At 35.0% G+C, this 23,342-nt stretch overlaps 1 protein-coding gene across 1 annotated transcript in view; it reads right to left on the reverse strand.

The window, feature by feature from the left end:
- Nucleotides 1-23,342, reverse strand: part of LOC141402657 (adenylate cyclase type 6) — a 555,913-nt gene that overhangs the window by 49,185 nt on the left and 483,386 nt on the right. The window contains exons 22-24 of the mRNA XM_073984363.1: nucleotides 16,874-17,110; nucleotides 15,530-15,687; nucleotides 8,052-8,185 (exon numbers count right to left, since the gene is read on the reverse strand). Coding sequence (XP_073840464.1) covers nucleotides 8,052-8,185; nucleotides 15,530-15,687; nucleotides 16,874-17,110 — 529 coding nt within the window. The remainder of the gene's footprint in view (nucleotides 1-8,051; nucleotides 8,186-15,529; nucleotides 15,688-16,873; nucleotides 17,111-23,342) is intronic.

The raw sequence follows: 23,342 nt of genomic DNA on the forward strand, positions 1-23,342 counted from the left end.
AAGGCTACTGTTAGAGGGTAGAATGGACGTTGTTTTGAAAATTCGTACATATGGGTACGAAAAGTACTAAATGGTACTAAATTTGGTACACTTATGATTTGGGCGAACGGATAGAGTTGGAATCCTGAAATTTTGAACTAAGTTGGAGAGTAAAATGGAAGTAGTTTTGAACATTCGTACTTATGGGTACGAAAAGTACTAAAGGGTACTAAATTTGGTACAATTTGGATATAGGTTGAACGGATAGAGCTGGAATCCTGAAATGTTTGAATTAAGGCTACAGTTGGAGGGTAGCATGGAAGTAGTTTTGAAAATTCGTACTTATGGGTACGAAAAGTACTAAATTGTACTAAATTTGGTACAATTACGACGTGGGCGAACGGATGGAGGTGGAATCCTGAAATTTTGAACTAAGGCTACTGTTAGAGGGTAGAATGGACGTAGTTTTGAAAATTCGTACATATGGGCACGAAAAGTACTAAATGGTACTAAATTTGGTACACTTATGATTTGGGCGAACGGATAGAGTTGGAATCCTGAAATTTTGAACTAAGGCTACTGTTCGAGAGTAAAATGGAAGTAGTTTGAAAATTCGTACTTATGGGTACAAAAAGTACTAAATGGTACTAAATTTGGTACAATTTGGATATAGGTTGAACGGATACAGCTGGAATCCTAAAATTTTTGAATTAAAGCTACAGTTGGAGGGTAGCATGGGAGTAGTTTTGAAAATTCGTACTTATGGGTACGAAAAGTAATAAATTATACTAAAATTGGTGCAATTATGATTCAGGCGAACGGATAGAGTTGGAATCCTGATGTTAGAGAGTAGAAAGGAAGTAGTTTTGAAAATTCGTACATATGGGTACGAAAAGTACTAAAGGGTACAAAATTTGGTACAATTTGGATATAGGCTGAACGGATATAGTTGGAATCCTGAAATTTGAATTAAGGCTGCTGTTAGAGAGTAGAATGGAAGCAGTTTTGAAAATTCGTACTTATGTGTACGACAAGTACTAAATGGTACTAAATTTTGTACAATTTGGATTTAGGCTGAGCGGATAGAGCTGGAATCCTGAAATTTTGAATTAAGGCTGCAGTTGGAGGGTTAAATTGAAGTAGTTTTGAAAATTCGTACTCATGGGTATGAAAAGTACTAAATGGTACTAAATTTGGTACAATTACGATTTGGGCGAACGGATAGAGCTGGAATCCTGAAATTTTGAACTAAGGTTACTGTTGGTGAGTAGAATGGAAGTAGTTTTGAAAATTCGTACTTATGGGTACGCAATGTACTAAATGATACTAAATTTAGTACAATTATGATTTAAGCGAACGGATAGTGCTGGAATCCTGAAATTTTGGATTAAAGATATAGTTGGAGGGTAGAATGGAAGTAGTTTTTAAAATTCGTTCTTATGGGTACGAAAAGTACTAAATTTGGTACAATTACGATTTGGGCGAACGGATGGAGCTGGAATCCTGAAATTTTGACCTAGGCTACTGTTGGAGAGTAGAACGAAAGTAGTTTTGAAAATTCGTACTTATGGGTACGAAAATTACTATATGGTACTGCATTTGGTACAATTACGATTTGGGCGAATAGATAGAGCTGGAATCCTAAAATTTTGAAATAAGGCTACTGTTGGAGAGTAGCATGAAAGTAGTTTTGAAAATTCGTACTTATGGATACGAAAAGTACTAAATGATACTAAATTTGGAACAATTACGATTTAGGCGAACGGATAGAGCTGGAATCCTGAAATTTGAATTAAGGCTGCTATTAGAGAGTGGAACGGAAGTAGTTTTGAAAATTCGTATTTATGGGTACGAAAAGTACTAAATGATACTAAGTTTGGTACAATTACGATTTGGGCGAACGGATGGAGCTGGAATCCTGAAATTTTGAACTAAGGCTATTCTTGGAGAGTAGAACGAAAGTAGTTTTGAATATTCGTACTTATGGGTACGAAAAGTACTAAATGATACTAAATTTGGAACAATTACGATTTAGGCGAACGGATAGAGCTGGAATCCTGAAATTTGAATTAAGGCTGATGTTAGAGAATAGAATGGAAATAGTTTTGAAAATTCGTACTTATGGGTACGAAAAGTACTAAGTGGTACTAAATTTGGTACAATTACGATTTGGGTGAACAGATAGAGTTGGAATCTCGAAATTTGAAGTTGAGACTACTGGTGGAGTGTAGGATTGAGGAAGTTTTGGAAATTCGTACTTATGTGTACGAACAGTACTAAGTGGTAGTAAATTTAGTACAATTTGTATTTGGGTGAACGGATAGAGCTTGATTCCTCAAATTTAGACTGAGTGTCGCTGATGAAGTGACCAAAGTACTAAATGGTACAAAATTTGGTTCGATGGTGATTTGAGTGAACGAATCCTGAATTCGTAATTGAGATTATTGTTGAAGTATAGAATTGAGGTACTCTTGGAAATTTTTACTTATGTGTACGAACAGTGCTAAATGGTACTATATATAGTACAAATTGGATTTGGGTGAACGGATAGAGCTGGAATCCTCAAATTCGGAATTGACATTACTGTTGCAGTGTAGAACTAAGGAGTTTTGGAAATTCGTACTTAGAGTACAAAAAGTACTAAATGGTACTAAATTTTGTACAATGGGGATTTGGGTGAATGGATAAAACTGGAATCCTGAAATGTGGAATTGAGATTTTTGTTGGAGTGTAGGATTGTGGTTGTTTTGGAAATTCGTACTTATGAGAACGAAAAGTATTACATTTCGTACAATTGGGATTTGGAATCTGGAATCCTGAAATTTGGAATTGAGATTATTGTTGAAGAGTAGGATTGAGGTAGTTTTGGAAATTCGTACTTATGGGTACGAAGAGTACTTAATGGCACTCAATTTGTTGTTGGGTGTAGAGACAGTGCTGAAATCTGTATTCTTTGGATTTAGGGTGAGTATTGGTGTGCAAAGTTGGTATCGCTGTTAATATGTAAGGGTGAGATACTGCTGATCTTTTTCAAATCGAACTAAAGAGGATTCGAACAGTACTAAAATAACAATAAATATTGATTAAAATTGGTATTAGTGCAATAAAATTTTCAGTGTTCGCCATTTTCATATTTTATACTGTTTATTTGTTTTTTATATCCTTTCCGCATACGAAGTAGCGGGCACTTTGCTAGTGTTAAATAAATTCGTAATGAAAATGGACAAGATATATTTTTAATTAATATCAGAGGGTGTGATTTAAATTATATAAATTTAGTTTGGGGTCTGGAGGTACTTAGTTATATAGCAATAAGTTTTCAAAAAATTCAATTTTTTAGTGTTTTTATGGGTTGTACGCGCTTGTTCCATAGAGTGCATCTTGTAAACTTGGCCGAACTTAGGTCCGATTATTTTTTGGGGAATGAAATTGGACTCTCTGGATACTGAATAACCACATTCGGGCTGCAAATATTTGCAAATCTTTTGATGACTGCACTTTTAAAATAAGGTATTTTGCATGAAATCCATACAAATTTAGCTGTGCATTTGTATGGCAGCTAAATCAAAATATGGACCTATGTATCTTGAGAATTGTTTGCAAGGAGGAGTTCTACCCCCGGATACACTATAATAACATAATCTAGCTAAATATGTTATTAAATATGGGATAACAAGTAAAAAATTCATCGAATCGGGGGTACCATAAAAGGGGCTACATCGAAACATAGATCCGTATTGAAAATGTTTTGCAAGAAGATTTTATACGCAGTGGGAACTCCGTGTTCAAAATTACATCCAAGTTGAATTAAAAATGTGGTCATGATATTCAAAATACCTTAAATTGGGAGGTACGGTTACATGGGGGCTATATCAAAACGTGGACCTATGTTCATAATTTTTGGTGGAAATATTTTGTGACCACTAGGAACCCTAAGTACCAAATTACAGCTAATTTGCTACGAAATTGTGGCTTAAATCCTCAAAATACCGAAAATCGGAAGGTACCGTTATATGGGGGCTACCCCAAAACATTAGCCGATATTGTTCATATTTGGCCCATTATTACCCACAGGTACAAGCTGAGTTTGTGCAAAATTTCAATGACGTATCTTAATTCGTTTGCAAGTTATGAATTTCGCGCCGCTAGATCTGTGCTTTCGACCACCGTGCGGCGGTACAATTTTTTGCCAGAGTAAGTCAATAATTCCTGAGATATTGGCCTAAAAGCTCCAAGAAACCCTGACGGCAACAACCAAAATGCAAATCCGCAAGATAATCCTCGCAGGGAGTTTTTGATTGATGCAGGCTTTGCGCATCGTATTATTTCATCCAGTCCAGTATGAGATGGAAATATAGACTATATCGGTCCACTCCTTCGGGTACCTCCCACACAAAATTTGGATAAAGTGAAGTTTAGAAGCTCCTCTCATAGTTTTGACTCTTTTTCAGTAGATTGTTGGAGCGGCGTCATTTACAATGGTACATTTTGTTCCGGAGTAAGTCAATACTTCCTAAGATAATGGCCCAACGGCTTCAAAACCCTTACGGATATTGTGCAAGATAACTCTAAAACTTTTTCAAAAATTTCTTTCAAACTTATTTTAACATAATTTAATATTTTGAGTCCTTTAGCACAGCTGACTAATACGTACTTACTTGTTTTGTTCTGATGTTTTTTGGGAAAGCCGAAAAGCAAGTGTGATTCTCATTTATTTGAGAATACTAGGCACTTAAAGAGTTCGGTTTTGCGCTAAAAAAGGCATGATTTCAAAAAGCTGAAAAGCCAATTGATAATTCCCTTCGCCGGGATGAAATCATGATATTGGTAGCGATCAGTAAAATTTCGCAACACTGTCAGTTCGTTTTGAAAACATTACTCTCTGTAACAGAAATTAATGATGAAGTTTAAGCCATTGGGGTAATACTCCAAACTTAAAAACAATCTAATGAGATTGCAACTTCAACCAAAAGAAAACAAACGAAAAATGTTGTTTTCATTATACCCTCAGCCTTTAGGCTAAAGAGGGTATTTACACTTTGATACGACCAAAAATGTGCCTCATCGAAATAATGTTTTGAGACCCCAAGTATGTTTGTACGATATCCGTTTCAGACAATTTTGTGTCGATCTAGCAATGTCCGTCCGTCTGTCTGTCTGCCTGTCTGGCTGGTGCGCACGATAACTCTCGAACGGATAAATCGATTCGGCTCAAATTTTGGGTATCGAAATATTTTGTCCAGATTTGATATAAGTTCGAAGATGAGCCATATCGGTCCACTCCTTCAGGTACCTCCCCCACAAAAGTTCTTTCGGATACCTCCCACAAAAAATTTTGCTTAATTGCAGTTTAAGGCCTGCTCTCCAATCGATTTCATTTTTGTTGCAGCCACTTGTATTCACTACCCCCATTACGACGATATAATTTTTTCAGGAGCAAGTCCATACTTCCTCAGAAATCAGTACAAAAACTGCAAACAACCCATATAATACCATGTGTCGTTGTTGGAGCGCACGATAACTCTCGAACGGATTAACATATTTGGTTCACATTTTGGGTCTTTCAATATTTTGTCCAAACTTAGTTTAAGTTCGAAGATAGACCATATCGGTGCAATCCTTCCGGTACCCCCCCACAAAGGTTCACAATTGTTCGCCAAGATTGTGGGCATGATAACTCTAGGAGGGAGTAACCGAATTGAGCCAAACTTTGCTATTGGTAATATTAGTTTAAGGCATAGATCGGGTTCTAATATGGACTATATCGGTTCACTCATTTGGGTACCTCCCACACAAAATTTGGAAAAAGTATATTTTAACAACTCCTCTCTGATCTTATTAATTTGTAAGGAAAATATCCATATGTACTACATCGGATCACTCCTACGGGAACACCCTACCCAAAGTTTGGAAAAAATGCACTCGTCTTGGATCATTCTGAATTTTGTTGCAACATGTAGTTTTTTGCGGCCCTTTCCATCCTGGAAAATTTTCCCAACAGCTAAAAAACCTACGGAAGTATTGTGTTAACTTTTTTTCTTCGGATACGTGGCTGAGGGTATCTGTCGGCTCAGCTGACTGATACTTTCTTACTTGTTTCATATTATTTTTCCCAAAAATAATTATACCCACAGCATTTATGCTAACGAGGGTATATACACTTTCATACGGGCAAAATGTGCCTCATCGAAATAATGGTTTTAGACCCCAAGTATGTTTGGACGAAATGTGTTTCAGATAATTTGGAGTCGATTTAGCAATGTCCGTCTGTCTGCCTGTCTGACTGGCTGGTGCGCACGATAACTCTCGAACGGATTAACCGATTCGATCCTTTCGTAATATTTTGTCCAAACTTAGTTTAAGTTCGAAGATGGGTTATATCGGTCCTCTCCTTCCGGTACCTCCCCCACAAAAGCTCAAAAATGTTCGGAAAATTTGTGCGCACGATAACTCTTGAAGGGAATAACCGATTTGGTCCATACTTTGCCCATCGTGAAATTTCTACTAGACTTAGATGAGGTTGCGATATGGACTCAATCGGTCCACTCCTTCGGGTACCTCCCACACAAAATTTCGGATAAGTTCAGTTTAGGACCTGCTCTCGAATCTCTTTGATTTTTGTTGTAGCAACTTGTATTCACTGCCGCGCTTACGACGGTACATGTCTTATTAGGGGCAAGTCCATACTTCCTGAGAAAATATCCTGAAAGATGCAAAAAACTCCTATGAAACTGTGTGTAGTGGTTGGAGCGCAAGATAACTCTCGAACGGATCAACCGATTTGGTCGAGAATCTGGCCTTCGTAATATTTTGTCCAAACATAGTTTAAGTTCGAACATAAGCCATATCGGTCCACTCCTTCAGGTACCTCCCCCACAAAAGTTCAAAAATGTTCGGAAAAATTGTTCCCACGATAGTTCATACTTTACACATCATAATATATCTACCAGGTATAGATCAGGTTCGAATATGGACTAGGTTTTTCCACTCCTTCGGGTACCTATCGAACATACTTACGGATAAGTTAACTTTAAGACCTGCTCTCGAATCACTTTGATTTTTCTGAAGCAACTTGCATTCGCTGCCTCAATTACGACGGTAAAAGTTTTTTCAGGGGCAATTCCATACTTCTTGAGGAAACAGCCCGATAGGTGTAAAAAAACTTCTATGGCACCAAATGTAGTGGCTGGAGAGCACGAACTAGCCGATTTGGTCCAAAATTTGGCCTTCCTCATATTTTGTCATACTTTCAGTTCGAAGATAGACAAAACCAGTCCACAACTTCAGGTACTTCCCCCGAATATTAAAAAAATGTCACTTAAATGGTATGCACGATATCTATTGAACAAATTTGGTCCAAACGTTGGATCTCCTAATATTTTGTCCAAATTTAGTTTAACTTCTAAAATGGAGGTACTTTAGGGTACCTCCTACACAGAAGTTCAATATTTGTGTCTAAATGCAGTTAAAGGTCTGTTCGAAGATCCTTTGGAAATGTATGCCGATGCTGTTCGTTGTTGTCCTGCTTACAGCGGTATTATGTTTTCCGTGGACAAGTCCATGCTTCCTGGCATATTGGTCCATAAGTTATACGATGACCCACTGAAATGATTAGTGGGCGTGATATCTATCGAAAAGATATGACTCCCAAAATATGATCCACTACCATAATGGACTTTGTCGGTCCATTCCTTTAAGTACCCCCTCTGCGACACTTCAGAACTTTAATCCTAATCCATATCTTCGTCGGCAAGTTCAAATTTCCAAAAACAGGCCACAAAATAATGAAAAGACCATAAATACATTCGAGCTGACCGTAGATGAAAGTTTCAATTCACATAGGCTGAGGGTATATCTCTGTAGGCAAAGCCGACTGATACTTTTTTACTTGTTTTTTTTAAGTGGTTTGTGCGGAAACTTTTTTATAATAAAATGGTATGAATGTTATTTTAGGCATTAATAGGCAAAATTTAATTCATTCTCACTACAGGAAATCATTATTTAGAAAAGACGTCAAATAGTCGTAACCCTAATGTACATACATATATAAAATCATATGTTGCCAAACTTACCAGTTGCCTGTAGTTTCCAAATGAAATCCAATCGATAGGTGGCCTCTGTCTGGTGACTGTGAAAAATCAGGGCCAGCATAAATGCAAGGAGGAAAATTAAATCAATTATGTAACGCAGTAGTGCTTCCTCATTACTAATTTATATCAGGTATGGAACATATGATGACGCCCAAAGTACATAATGGCATATTGTGACCACATCATCGATATATTCCCAGTTGTAGTTATTGATTGGTTGTTGGCGATGTTGTTGTTGAGGGTGGTTATTAGCAGTTCCAACGTTTCATTGCAATTCCAATAGTTGTAGTCAAATTCAATGCCACAGGAAACAGGTTTGAGTCGATGATTATGGAAAAGAGAATAGAACAGTAAAGAATATTAAATTAATTTTGGAAAATAATAGGGATGTGACTATTTCATGGAATTGAAAATGTTGTTGCGGCTGTTGTAACAATGTTATTGCAATAAATAGGAACTTGTTAACTTATCCTATATCAGTCCCTTGATTTTTTTATTCTAATTTAAGTCCCTTTAAATCACAAATATGGGTAATTCGTAAAAATAATAATATATTGGCATTGCGAATAATAGGGACTCCACAGTAATTTCAGCTATTTGATGAATCCCCGAAAGAATTGCCAGAATTCGTGCAGCAGCCAAGTTTTTCTGAGTTAATCGTATTTTAAAAGACTAAAATGACACCTAGTTAGCGCATACAATCGCTGCCTGACCATGATTGGAATAAATATGGTAGTGGGCAGATACTTCAATTTGACCTGTATGTACACAATTCACCAGAAAACAGGCGGATGGTATTCTGTCAGTGCTAAAATTCCGATCTCGAGTTCAATCTTTACAACCGTCTTAATGTTGTGCCAAAAGTGTGGTCCGACACAAGACGAGGACTAGACATTGAAGGACGTTGCCTAAAATCATAGGTGTCTAATTGAGAGCAGCTCGATATGAGGCGTCCAGCGCCAAAGTGCCCTAACGTACATGTTCAAAAAAATCAAACTGACCATAAATATCTAACCGGAACAATTCCATTGTATAGGAAGGTTAGGTAGGTTATACTACTTGCTAAAATAATGCAATATTCAATTTTTTAGTATTTATTTCAAAAGGTTCCGGTTAGATCTTTATGGTCATTTTGATTTTTCTGGTATGTGGGTTAGACCGTTTTGGCGCTGAGCGCCTCATTTATACAATATGCAGAGTGCAAAGTATTTGAAAAAGGATTTTAGTAAGCTTTTGGTAAAAAATATAATCGGTATCAAATATAGAATGGGGAGACATGTAATTCAGTAGTAGAAACTGTGTTTTTCCCTTCCTTTTTGTGGTCTTGTCGGGTATGCGTAAATACCCAGCAAACCAAAATCGGAAGAAACATGCGAGCACGGACCGAATTCGATCCGAAAGTCGGAAGAAACATCTGAGTTTGGATGCAAGTTCGGTCCGAACTCTGACCGAAAGTCATATGGCGTGGTTGACGTGTTCTGTGACCGAAAGTCGGATGAAAATCGGAAGTTTTTGCAGACAGACCGAATTCGGTCCGAACTCTGATGAACTATCGTATGAATTTCTGATTTATTTACCAGCATTCGAACATAATTTGTTTTTATTATTTTAAAATGTTAAAACAACACAGTTCATGAACAATTAAAATCCTTGCAAAACCAATAGTGGAGAACAACAAATTCATTAACAGGATCTGTGAAATATGTAAAACAATTTTTATTAATTGGTCTGTTCCAGTACTGCAAGAATCTACTAATTTTTAATATTTTTCGATAAAAAAAAGGAAAAAATTTCATCATAGTAAAAAGTAGTAGCTTATTGCAGGTTCCGGAACAGAGCAAATATATAAAAAATATGAAAAATACATGTCTTCGCATGCAAAAGTTGATATACATAAAAGTATTAAGAAACTTAACTTTGGCAATATATGGTGGAAACCAAAAATGTGCTACGATCGATGAATCCGAGTTTCACCCATTCAGAATTCGCGAACTGTTAACATATTCTATATAGTATGACTGTGTTAAGTGTTTTAGTGTAAGCTGTGTTGACATCAATGTAGAAAAATGGGAAAAAATGGGTTGAAGCCAACAAGTTTTTTATGTTCCTTCCGATTTCTGGCTTAACCTTACATTTTATAGACCTACGCCGCCAAGGCGAATTTAACAAGGTGATCCAAATGGCGAATTCAGGCCGTAGTCTTCATTTGCTGTCAAAATTTTTTGCGCGAAATATCCACAAAATATAGAAGAAAACGGTAAAATAATCTTCGCGAAGCTTAAATAAAGATGTTGTACACAGATATTATGTACAGAAGAGAAATATTTATTATTTATTTTTGATTATAAATATGTATTGACAGCAAATGAAGACATCAGTTGGTGTTATTGTATCACCTTCCTTCTTGCACCATGCCTAATAATGACAGAATACTCCATGGGCAGCACGATACTAGTGTATCTATACCTAAAATTGATGGTGACATTTTGAAGCCGGAAGTTCGGTTTTTTTTTTGAATATTTTTAATAATTCGGACGCGCAACAAGATTATATTCAAAACTCATATAGGATTATAGAACTAGTGACTTTACGTTATTTAATATATATCTCATGAGTGCGCTCCTCTCAGTATCCTAGTAATTGAATTTTGAATATGAATTTTCATAAAAAAACATATTTTCTCCGTTTAGAATTTACAAGTTCATTCAATTTCCTTTGAACCCAGCGTGAATTTTGTTTTTTACGCAACGGATCTAATGAGCCCTTCTGCGTTCAAATCCATCCACTAAAACCGTGGATATAGATACCTTGGAAAAAGGAAAATCAGGAAAAATATATTTTGACAAATCGGTGTTCTAAACCGCGATATTCTTTAAACATGTGCACATATATGGAATCCTTTATACGCGATTATAATATTTGCGAAAACGCGTGTCATAATTACAGAGATGCGTGAGTAATATGGGTCTTTTACCCAAAATAGAATGTGGAGACACATCCGCGGTTCTTGAAGAATCTATTTGAAATAGGTGTATATTGACGTATTTTTGATGGGCGCTAATGAGATCGGATGCTCATCAAAATCGTATGCTCATTGCACGACTTTTACCCACTTTAAGGTTTCGTGCATAGTGTGATGCAACTGACGGCACACTTTGGCCGCTGAGTGAAACATCGAAATATGCAAACACAGAGGAAAAAACGGCCAATCTAACATATTTTGCAGCAAACATATATGTGATTTTATGTTAAAATATATGTTACTAGCTGAACCCGGTGCGCTTCGCTACCCCTTTAGATTGATATGCATTTGAAATTTTACGGATTTTTTGAAATCAGAAAGAAATCAAATTCAAAAATTTAAAGTGAAGTATTTATTGTAATGCTTTAGGATATACAATGTTTTTTGTATTTCCTTCAGGAGCGTAAACAAAAAAATCGGCCTTTCTACCAACACGTGAACATGCAACGTAGAGCTGACCATGAGAAAAGCAAGAACATGCTAAATTTAGGCCGCATACACGAAGAGTCTGTCCTTGGGATTTATTTATAGTCATTGCAAACGTACAGGAAACTGCAATCTTTTAAAATTGAAGGGCGTTTCTGTTGCTATTAGCAACAGCAGTACATCTGAACCTATATACTTCCCAGTAATAATCGTTGTCTCAATTCAATAGTTATGTAGTTTCTTTACTGTTAACCTTGTACCATTGCAAAGGCGAGGTGGGTCTATGTTTCTTAAAAAAATAATAGGAACACCAAATTTTAGCACTAAATTATGTGGTGGAAAGCCTGGAAGATCCAACGAATTTAGGAATTCATCTGGATAGGTAACCGCGTGGTCTTCAGTTGCCACAGTATCAATGGATTTGTACGTTCGTGCATTTCCTGAAATTCTATTGACTGAAATTCTTTCAATATAATTTGAAATTTTTTTTTTTGTAGATCAATTTCCGCCACATATTTCAAATTTCATTGAAATTGGACATACATAAGGTGTTTATTGCATAAAATACATGAAATCGGCCAAAAATATATATTGGAGGTACATATATCCAAATCTGATCCGATTTCATTATAATTTGGCAAACTAATTTCTAGGATCAATTCGTCAAAGATTCCAAATTTCGTCAAAATTGAACATACATGGCGTGTTCGGTGTAGAAAATACATGAAATCGGCCAAAATCATATGTATATGGGATCTATATCCCAATCTGAACCGATTTCAAAATAGTTTGGAACATTTATTTCTGCAATAAATTCCGTCACACATTCCAAATTTCATTGGAATTCGGCATACAAAACGTGTTTTATGCATCATCAAATGCATTAAATCGGCCGAAAATATATATCTAAATCTGAGCCGATTTCAAATTACTTTGGCAAATTTATTTTTAGACACACATCGCATTCCAAATTTGAAGACGGTATCGATAATCGTTCGTTAGATATCAGCATACAAAGTCTACATTTTTTGGAGGTACCTTTCGATCCTGAGGCTATATCTCCAGATCGGGGCGGAATTTTTAAGAATTATATAGCCTGTGACACTTTCAGGCCATGTGGTAATATACTCTGAAAGTTTCAGGAAGATCGGTTCAGCGGTTTTTGAGTCCATAAACTTCAAACAAACAAACGTACAAACATTTTCCTCTTTTATAGATATAGATACCGCACAAATTTCATTGAAATAAATATGGGAGCTATAGCCAAATCAACACCGATTTCAATACTTATTTCTACACCAAATTTAGTTACACATTGGACATACATAGCGTCTATGAGGCATCAAATACATGAATCGGAAGAAAATATATATAGGAGCTATATCCAAATCTGAACCCATTTCAACATAATTTGGCATACTCATTTTTACAACAAATTTAGTCACACATTCCAAATTTCATTGAAATTGGACATACATAGTGGGTTGGGTGCATCAAATACATGAAATCGGCCGAAAATATATATAGGAGCTATATCCAAATCTGAACCGATTTCAATATAATTTGGCATACTCATTTCTACAACAAATTTAGTCACACATTCCAAATTTCATTGAAATTGAACATACATAGTGGGTTGGGTGCATCAAATACATTAAATCGGCCGAAAATATATATAGGAGCTATATCCAAATCTGAACCGATTTCAATATAATTTTGCATACTCATTTCTACAACAAATTTAGTCACACATTCAAAATTTCATTGAAATTGGACATACATAGTGGGTTGGGTGCATCAAATACATGAAATCGGCCGAAAATATATATAGGAGCTATATCCAAATCTGAACCGATTTCAACATAATTTGGCATACTCATTTCTACGACAAATTTAGTCACACATTCTAAATTTCATTGAAATTGGACATACATAGTGGGTTGGGTGCATCAAATACATCAAATCGGCCGAAAATATATATAGGAGCTATATCCAAATCTGAACCGATTTCAATAAAATTTGGCATACTCATTTCTACAACAAATTTAGTCACACATTCCAAATTTCATGGAAATCGGACATATATAGCGTGTTTGGTACATCAAATACTTGAAATCGGACGAAAATATATATATGGGAGCTATATCCAAATCTGAACCGATTTCGATATATTTTAACACATTTATTTTTAGGCTAAAATCCATCACACATATCAAATTTGGAGTCTGTATCTGTAACCGTTCTATAGATATTTGCATACCAAGTTTAAATTTTTTGGAGGTACCTCCGATTCTGATGCTATATCTCCGGATCAGAGCGGAATTTCGAAACTTTTTATAGCCTATGTTACTTTCAGGCGATGTAGTAATATACCCTGAAAATTTCAGCAAGATCGGTTCAGCGGTTTTTGAGTCTATAAATTTCAAACAAACAAACATACAAACATTTTTCTATTTTATATATATAGATAACTTAAAATATGTTTGGATCCAAGCATATGTTATGTTTGCATCCAAACACATTATATGTTTGCTGATTTTTTTTCTGCGTGTTGATATTGAAAGAGATTGATTCGCTGTATCCAAAATCGAATGCGCATCAAATGATGTTAACTATTTCGCGAATAACAGGCTTTTTAATTTTCATATTTTTTGAATGATTGTAATTTCAATATTACTCTTAATTTCCTATCCTTATAAATTATCACAGTAAGCAGTTAAGCTCTCGCGAAGGTAAACCATATTTCTTGATGAAGTTTTTGCAGTATACATTAATTATTGTATGGGATTTTAGCGAAATAGTTGGAGAACTCCCAAATATTTCTTTCTAATTTTTCTAATCGACTCAAAAACATGATATTTTAACAATAAGTTTTTTCACTTTTGTTGTTGCTACGGATGGATGTCAAATGCTGTTACTGATAAATGCATACATTTTATCAATACAACAAATAAGAAATTTTAAAATATTTTTTTCTTTATAAGAAAATAAAAACCGTTATACTTTTGCGCGCATCGGCCAATTTTGTGAACGCGAACAGATTTGAACCAGAATTTTGTCTTTAACCTCTAAACCAAAAATCGTAGATGTGCTCGGAAAATTTTTTTTTAATTTTTTTGCAAATGGAATTGTAAAGGAAATTTGGTTTTTACCATATGTCTAATTGGGCTCTAAAATATCATAAAAATACGTTAAAAAGTAAGTGTATACATATACAAATACATAGAGCTATTTCAACAAATGTTGGTAAGGAGATGAGAGTCATAGGGAACTCTAAATTTTAAATTATATCTAATTCAGATGAAAGGCTTTTATTATGTAAGAACTTTATCAACAATATATCCAAATACAAAATTTCGGTTACTCCGTTCTAGAGTTATCGTGTGCATCAGCAAGCAACACCCTTTTAGCCATAAGGATGAGGGCATAGAGACAATGGCAGGTTTTTGAGGCAATAATCACACGAAGCAGGTAGGGCTTTCAAATTTCGGTTAGGTGGTCGTAATGTGCTTTGAACGACATCTGCCAAATTCGAATCGTTGTGTAAAAAATGGTGTGCATCCAAAAATGAACTCGTTTAAGAATTAGACAAACACTATACCCACAACGAAGACAAAATGCCAAATTTCAGTCATTTCGGTGGGATATTGAGACCACAACCTTCAAAATACCGAAAATCGCGAGGTACCATTCTATGGGGGCTATATGAAGACGTGGACCTATACCGATAAATTTCAGGTGGAAAGTTATCTGGAAAGGCTTCCAAATACACTTGCAAACGACATAAAAAGTACACAACAATACATGTCATAGTGAAATCACAAAAACTCTACACCACATTATTATCCTCAAACAATAGAGATATACAGTAAGAATGCATTCATATTCCATACAATACTCATTTTATGTTCTATTTTTTCGAATTTTTCATTTTTTCTACTTTTTTATATCAATGCAATGTAATTTAAGTGTAATTTAACAATAATAAAATTCAACGTCATTTTTTACTTACTCTAGTTTGTAATATAACTCCTCTTGCATCAGAAAATATATTGAAAATCCAATATAAAATATTGCAGAAATGAGCAACAATATTAATTTAAACAAAATTCGTAATACTTGGTAGGTAGCACAAGTCATCATGGACAGTAGTGTCAGCAACAGGAAGGTCTAGAAAAACAAATAAATATACACGTAAGATTTAGATTATGTTTGCATAAGTTATCAATCTTATGATAAACCTCTTATCTTAATATATGTATAAAAAATTAGCATAATAATAAGACCAAATATTAACACGATTTTATAATTGAAAGAACATAACATATTTCTGCTCTTGATCCAGAGTTGGGATCCGATCTATTTTTATGTTACCACCATGAAGTAATTTGTTCTGGATCTTTTGAAAACAATTTTAATACAACATTTTTGGGAAAAGTTTAGATTTAGATATGAACTGATTTATGAAGTAAGTAATCTATTGTTATTATGTTGGCAACTTGCAGTAGATTGTTGTTAATGTTTGAGTTTTCGTCTTCGAATTTCTTATCAGCATACGATATTGCCCGGTAATGTTTGATTGTGAATAAAATGCTGTTACATATCGACACCTCCAAATAATAGTATGCTAAGTCTAAAAAGTGAGTTTTGCAGGAGAAGCTCTCAAAGTGTGGAAATTTTTTTGAACTTCAGTACTATTCTAAGTCAATATTTGTTTATAACTTCTGTTCAGATTGACCGATCATTACCAAAATTTGACAGAATTTAAGTTAAAGGACGTTCGACACCTCCAAATAATAGTTTGCTAATTCTGAACAGTGAGTTTTGCAGGACAAGCTCTAAAAGTTTGGAAATTTCTTTGACCTTCAGTACTATGCTAAGTAAATATTTGTTTATAACTTCTGTTCGGATTGTCCGATTATTACCAAAATTTGACAGAATTTAAGTTAAAGGACGTTAAATATAAAAATGTAAAGAACTTGAAAACATGCTAAGTCGACTTAGCATACTATTGTTTGGAGGCGTCGATATATACTTTTTAATTGGATCTATTTTCGTTTATTCCACAAAACATTTAAACGATTAAAATGTTTTTTTTTTTTTTCCCCAAACATTGCTTGTATACACTAATACCTCCACTTGCGTTAAGAAAATATAATAGATTTTTTCGATTTGCGTGCTGAATCGATTTGCGTTATTAAAAACTAATATTTGCGGCTTTGAATTTTGTGAAGAGGTTATTTAAAACCTGTGGAAACATGTGTTTCGATTTCCTTTGTTTCGCATTGCTTCGGAACCAATCATTAGCGCAAATCGAGGTATTAGTGTACTATGTTTACACCAAGCACATACTTACATTAATAGCTAAGTAATAATCACAGTAAAATTTATTGAATTTAGAGCCAATCGGCTTTGTTTTCGTCCATTTCTCTTCTTCGGTGGGTAGATGTTGATATTGTTGTTGTTGTTGTGCTGTAGTTAAATTCAATAGCATTTCTTCGTTCATTTCTTCTTTGTTAAATATCACACTATTATTCTCCATACTAGTTAGACGTTCAGCGGAAGATGGTACAATGACAATTATTTCTTGAAACTAGAATAAAAATAAAGATGTCATTCAATTAGTTTAATTGAAAATGTATTTTTTCGCATTATAAGCGACCGATTGCTAAAATCGAAAATGTCAATGTATTTTGTAGTTGTATTTATTTATTATTGATTACAAAGTACTACAAAAAAATTGAACTTTTTTTAAAATTACAAGAAACCCCGCACAAATTATGAAAGTGGACCGAAAAAAAGAAGACACGTGTATCGGCGTTTTGAAAGTTTACGTCGGAAAGTAACCTAAATAGGCGTGGCAAGTTCCGCCCATATCTACAGATTTTGAAATATTCGTCATTAGATTCCTTGGAACTCTTGCATTTTAGGTATAAAGTGTCTTTGGCAATATTACTGACAACGATGCGGGGTATCTTTTATGCAAAAAATAACCCTAAAGTGGTCTTTATGGTAATTTTCCTTAAAAAAAAACTCCTTCAAAATTTGATCGTATCACATCAAAATATTCTATAAAATTATTTGTTATAAAATTATACTATAGATACACCAAAACTCTAAATCGTACCTAAACGCCAGGAAGTAAAATCACGTTTAAGGGTTAATGTTTTACTTTATTTGAGTTTATTAAGTTTTGTCTCACAAAACTTCATTCTAGATAGAAGACGTCGAAGACAAAAATATTCTTCATAAAATTTTTATATATGTCGCCTAATAAATTAAATATATATTTACAATATATATCATGAAAATGTATACATCAAATTTGCCAACAAAACACGCAAATATTTTTTGAATAAATTTCTTTTGTTCTTTTTTCGAGTTGATGCATGAAAGTAACATGAGATTTAGTTTTAGACGACAGGTGTTAAAAGAAGAAATATTCTATACAAAATTTTGCTGTGAGTCTCAGAATAAACTTAATATCTAAGTAAAATACTTTGTTAAGAAAATGACGTTACGAAATTTTATTTTGGTAGAAATTATTTGTTAAACTCCTAAAATCTCCTAAAATATTTCTGTTTACGTCAAAACGTGAACCCCTAAATTCCCCTCCATATTATCTCTCAACAAAATATCCAATTTATTATAATGTAAAAACGGCTTATACTTTGTACTAAAGTAATCGATATACTTAATCGCTTTTTATATTTCTACCTTTTTTCCCCTAAGCCATGTTGAAACGTCTATTTCCTTTAGAATCAGTCTTGTCTTTTTGAATCTATCGATGCATCCATATCGATACTTGGTGTTAAGCAAAATTAAATAAAATAATATCCCCACTGTACTGAAGTCAAGTATTTCTTATTTTGGTTTTATTGTTCTTGGCTTTCCATTGCTGTTTTATTTGGTATGTATTCTTATAAAACACAATCGTACAAACAGTAACAATTGCTGAGTTATTTTTTGTTTCCTCTCCTGATTCTTTGTGACGTCAAACTGTCTAACTGCTAGTCCAAAAGTTCCACACCCCCTACTCTTTGTTCGGTGTTTCTACTCAAACATTTGGTCCTTCGAGCCGGATTGCTCAATGATTCCACATGGAACCATCGTGAAGGATCAATGATCTGGATAATTTTAGAAACTCTGTTGGCAATAAATGTATTCCAAATACAGGGTGTTTTGCTAACCAGGATAGAACTATCGTGGAATCTGTCCAGCAAAATATGGAAAATTTCTGAATGTCTAATTGTGGAAGTATATTATCGACCATCTCTGCCAGAAGAACAGCCCCGCATAGTTCCAATCGTGGAATGGAAATAGTCTTAATAGGAGCCACCTTCGACTTGGACGTTATGAGGTGAGTAAACGTTGCATTTGGATAGGCAACACAGACATAAATCGCTGCCCCGTAGGCTACTTCCGATGCATACAGAATCCATGGAATTGGACATCTGCGTCTGGGGCAAATTGGATCCATCTTGGAATACTGATCTCGTTAATACGGTGATAATGTGTCTGAAATGTTTTCCAGAGATGTAAGAATTCTGGAGAAATCGTAGCATCCCATTCAGTCCGATCCATCCCTTCGAAAGCAGTGGTGAGTTTGGAGACACACCGACAATAAGTACCGTACGAAGTTTTATACTTCTCTTTTACAGTCTCTATGACATTAGCCTCATCCTCCTTCTCGTCATCTTCATCCTCATCTTCTTTGTTACATAGGTCTGCTAAACACTGCTCGTATACATCCTTCAGTCGTACCCATATGGACTTAACTTCTTCCTTATGGGTATCAAAAAGAGATTGTGTGGATACAGGGAAGTCTGATATGGAGGCCTCGAATTCCACTAGACGATCACAAAGTCGGATAAATTTATCAAGTGACATTATGTAACGAAACACACTTGATCTGGGGAAAGAAAATTAGTGAATATCGTAGGATCGATGACGGACGAGGTTCTTATCAAAGTAATTCAGTCCGAAACTTTGAACACGGAAAAAATTAAAAATGTGTGTGTATTAATACGTGTATATCATAGACATACATTCAGTGGCCAATGGTGCAAAAGTTGTCATAGTAAACATACTTGTTCTAAGTGTCACAAGCGACACAATACATTGCTTCACAAGGACAATGTAAGCCCCAAATCTAATACTACTTCATCAACATCAGGTACTAGAGCCCATGTCCAAAATGGTACGTCCACCCCAACACCATACTCTCAAAAAAATCTTCCCTCTTTACAGTCCACTAATCCTTCAAAAGGAGTCATACAAAATTGTTTCGCAACAAATTCCAGATGTGTGTTGTTGGGAACTGCCATCGTCAAAATTATCCATTTAAATGTTTCCTATAATGCAAGAGCTTTGATCGATTCAGGTTCCGAGGGAATATTTATATCCGAAAAGTTGGCAAATTTCCTCAAACTTCCTACAAAACGTACTGCAGCAAAAGTCTCAGGACTTAATAATTCAATATCCGCTGATGTCCAAAAGGAAGGTGATTTCGTATTGACTTCCAATTACAACGACAACTTCGAGCTTAATGTCTCTGCATTGATTGTTCCTCACCTCTCGAACAATCTTCCATCTCAAACTATAGATTTCGGTATAACTTCCATCCTACCTCCACTAGAACTTGCCGATCCAAGATTTTATAAAAGCTGCAAGATAGACATTCTTCTTGGAGCTGATGTGCTTCCCTTTATTATGTTGTCGGGGTGCAAACACCAAGTTTGTGGAACCATTTTGGCCCAAGAAACCGTATTTGGTTGGATCTTGACGGGTCAAGTTCCTAAGGCAAATCCAAGAGTTTCATCTACTGTGGTGTCATACTTCTGTGAAATTTCTCTGGTCAAAGAAATTTCACGGTTTTGGGAGGTGGAGAATATTCCACAAAAGCGATTCTTGTCCAAGTCCGACCGTTTTTGTGAAGAACTTTATGAGAAGTCCACTACCAGAAACGAGGAAGGTAGATATGTAGTATCCCTTCCATTTAAGGAAGAATTTCCGGAAATTACTAACCTCGGACAATCCAGAAGCATTGCAATGGCTCAATTTATACGCAACGAGAACCGTCTTTCTCGTAATCCGCAATTAAAAAAGGAATACGACGACACTATTGAAGAGTATCTGACGTTGAAACACATGTATCCTATTGAAGCGTCAAATCCATCCCCAGTTACATCATGTTACTACTTGCCGCATCATGCGGTCATAAAGCCGGAGAGCACAACTACTAAGGTACGTGTTGTGTTTAATGCCTCATCTCCAACGTCCAACGGATTAAGCCTAAATGACGTGTTGTATACTGGTCCAGTGTTGCAACGGGACTTGACAATCCTCATCTTAAACTGGCGTTTGTTTCAGTACGTATTTAACGGCGATATACAAAAAATTTATCGCCAGATCCAAGTCAATCCCGCTCACTCTCCCTATCAAAGGATCTTATTCCGAAAGAGTCCCGAGGATCCAATCAGAGATTTTGAGCTTCGCACAGTTACATTTGGTGTGAATTGTGCTCCCTATCTGGCAATAAGGACAATGATTAAATTGGCAGATGATGTTCAAACCCGTTTTCCACTGGCTTCCAAAATCCTCAGGACATCTATGTATGTAGACGATGCCCTTGTAGGAGCTCACGACATCCTGTCGGCTATACAAGCTCGAAAAGAAATCATCCAAGCACTTAGTTCTGCAGGGTTTATAATGAGGAAATGGACTTCTAATTCCAAAGAAGTACTTAAAGATCTACCTCCCGAAGATTTGTTATACACCGATTTCCTTGAATTTGACGACCGTAGCTCCGCAAAGACTCTTGGGATTAGATAGAATGCGCTATCGGATGCGTTCTTTTTTAGTGTCGTAGCTTTTCCAAATGACTTAGTTTTCACAAAGCGAGTGGTTCTGTCACAGATATCTAAACTTTTTGATCCAGCAGGATGGCTAGCTCCCATTATTATACTTGCGAAGATTATTATGCAGAAGATATGGATGGATCGGACTGAATGGGATGCTACGATTTCTCCAGAATCCTTACATCTCTGGAAAACATTTCAGACACATTATCACCGTATTAACGAGATCAGTATTCCAAGATGGATCCAATTTGCCCCAAACGCAGAAGCTTTCGCTTTTAATATATGAAAGCTTCTGGAGATGTTAAATATTATAGCTATAAATTTCTTTTGTTCAGAGACTCATAATGAAATTTGATTTGGAAAATTTCTTGTTTTGACACAATCCCCACAAAGTGAAATATTTTAGCAGATTTTGACTCAGTATTGAATATATTTTAATTAAGAGCTAAAAGTTTAACAAATAATTTCTACCTATAATACCTAACTTTGTAACGTCATTTTCTTAACAAAGTATTTTATTATTATTATTATTATTTTTTAAAGATATCAAGTTTGTTCTGGGACTTACAGTGAAATTTGGTGTAGAATATTTCTTCTTTTAACACATTTCGTCTTAAACTAAATTTCATGTTATTTTCATGCATCAACTCGAAAAAAGAACGAAACATACATATTTATTCAAAAAATATTTGGGTGTTTTGTTGGCAAACTTGATGAATATATTTTCTTGATATATATTGTAAATATATATTTCATTTATTCATGGACTTATATTGAAATGTGATGGAGACTATATTTGTCTTTGACGTCTTCTATCTAGAATGAAGTTTTGTGGAACAAAACTTAATAAACTCAGATTGTACATTAACCATAAAACGTGATCTTACTTTAAACAGATTCCTGGCGTTAGGTACGACTTAGAGTTTTGGTATATTCAGGGACCTACAGTAAAATTTTTGACAAATAATTTTGTAGAATATTTTGATCTGATACGGTCACATTTTAAACGTTTTGAAACGTATTTGAAAAAAGGGATCAAAAAGACCCCTTTAGGGACTCGCATTGTAGTCAATAATATTGCCAAAGAGAATATATACCTAAAATGCAAGGATTCCAAGGAATCTGATGTCGAATATTTCAAAACCTGTAGAAATGGGCGGAAATTGCCACGACTATTTAGGTTACTTCCCGACGTAAACATGTCTTCTGTTTTTCGGTCCTCTTTTATAATCTGGCCGAATTATCTTGTAATTATTTTTTGTGTTGTGCAGTGTTATCTACACAACAACATATACAATCTTATAGTTAGAGTGTAGACTTATAAATGATTAACAAATATCCAAGTTAAATAAGGTAGCAAAAGATAAAAATATGACTAACAATATTTCAAAGAATTATTATAAGTTTAAGTATGGAAAATAATAATAAATATGTAAAACTTTAGACAATAGAAAACAACATTATTGATTTGTGAAAAATCTAAAGATCATTTTTTTTAAAAACTTGCGCGTTGCTGATGATTTGTGTTTTATTAGGTAGATTATTCCAAAGGCAAATGGTTCCTATATAAAACTGTCTTCCAGAGACGAGACTTCGTCGTTTGAGGGAAATTAATTTCCTTTCTCTGTTAGATGTAGCAAATTGCTGTTTCTCAAAGAGGTATTTGGGTTTTTGGTCAATAATAATTTTGTTCAAAAAAATAAGGCACTTCGTTTTAAGAAGAGTGTTAAGACTGAATCCGTAGAGGAAGTGTGTTAGATATGAAATATGGTGAGTCCTGTTTATACCATATACATAACGTACTATACTCTCAAATGCAACGTTTAATTATCTCAAACTCGATGAATAGCACTACAAGGAGAACCTCCGGTAAAATTTTCATATCGATCTTCAAACAGCCCGTAAACTGTAATTACGCGAAAATTATGAACTTAGTGAGTGAGGAATATGAGGGTCTTGTCA

The sequence above is a fragment of the Musca autumnalis genome, unplaced genomic scaffold (assembly GCF_047663935.1).
Source record: "Musca autumnalis isolate F117 unplaced genomic scaffold, ASM4766393v1 scaffold_4, whole genome shotgun sequence".
Classification (NCBI taxonomy): Eukaryota; Metazoa; Arthropoda; class Insecta; order Diptera; family Muscidae; genus Musca; species Musca autumnalis.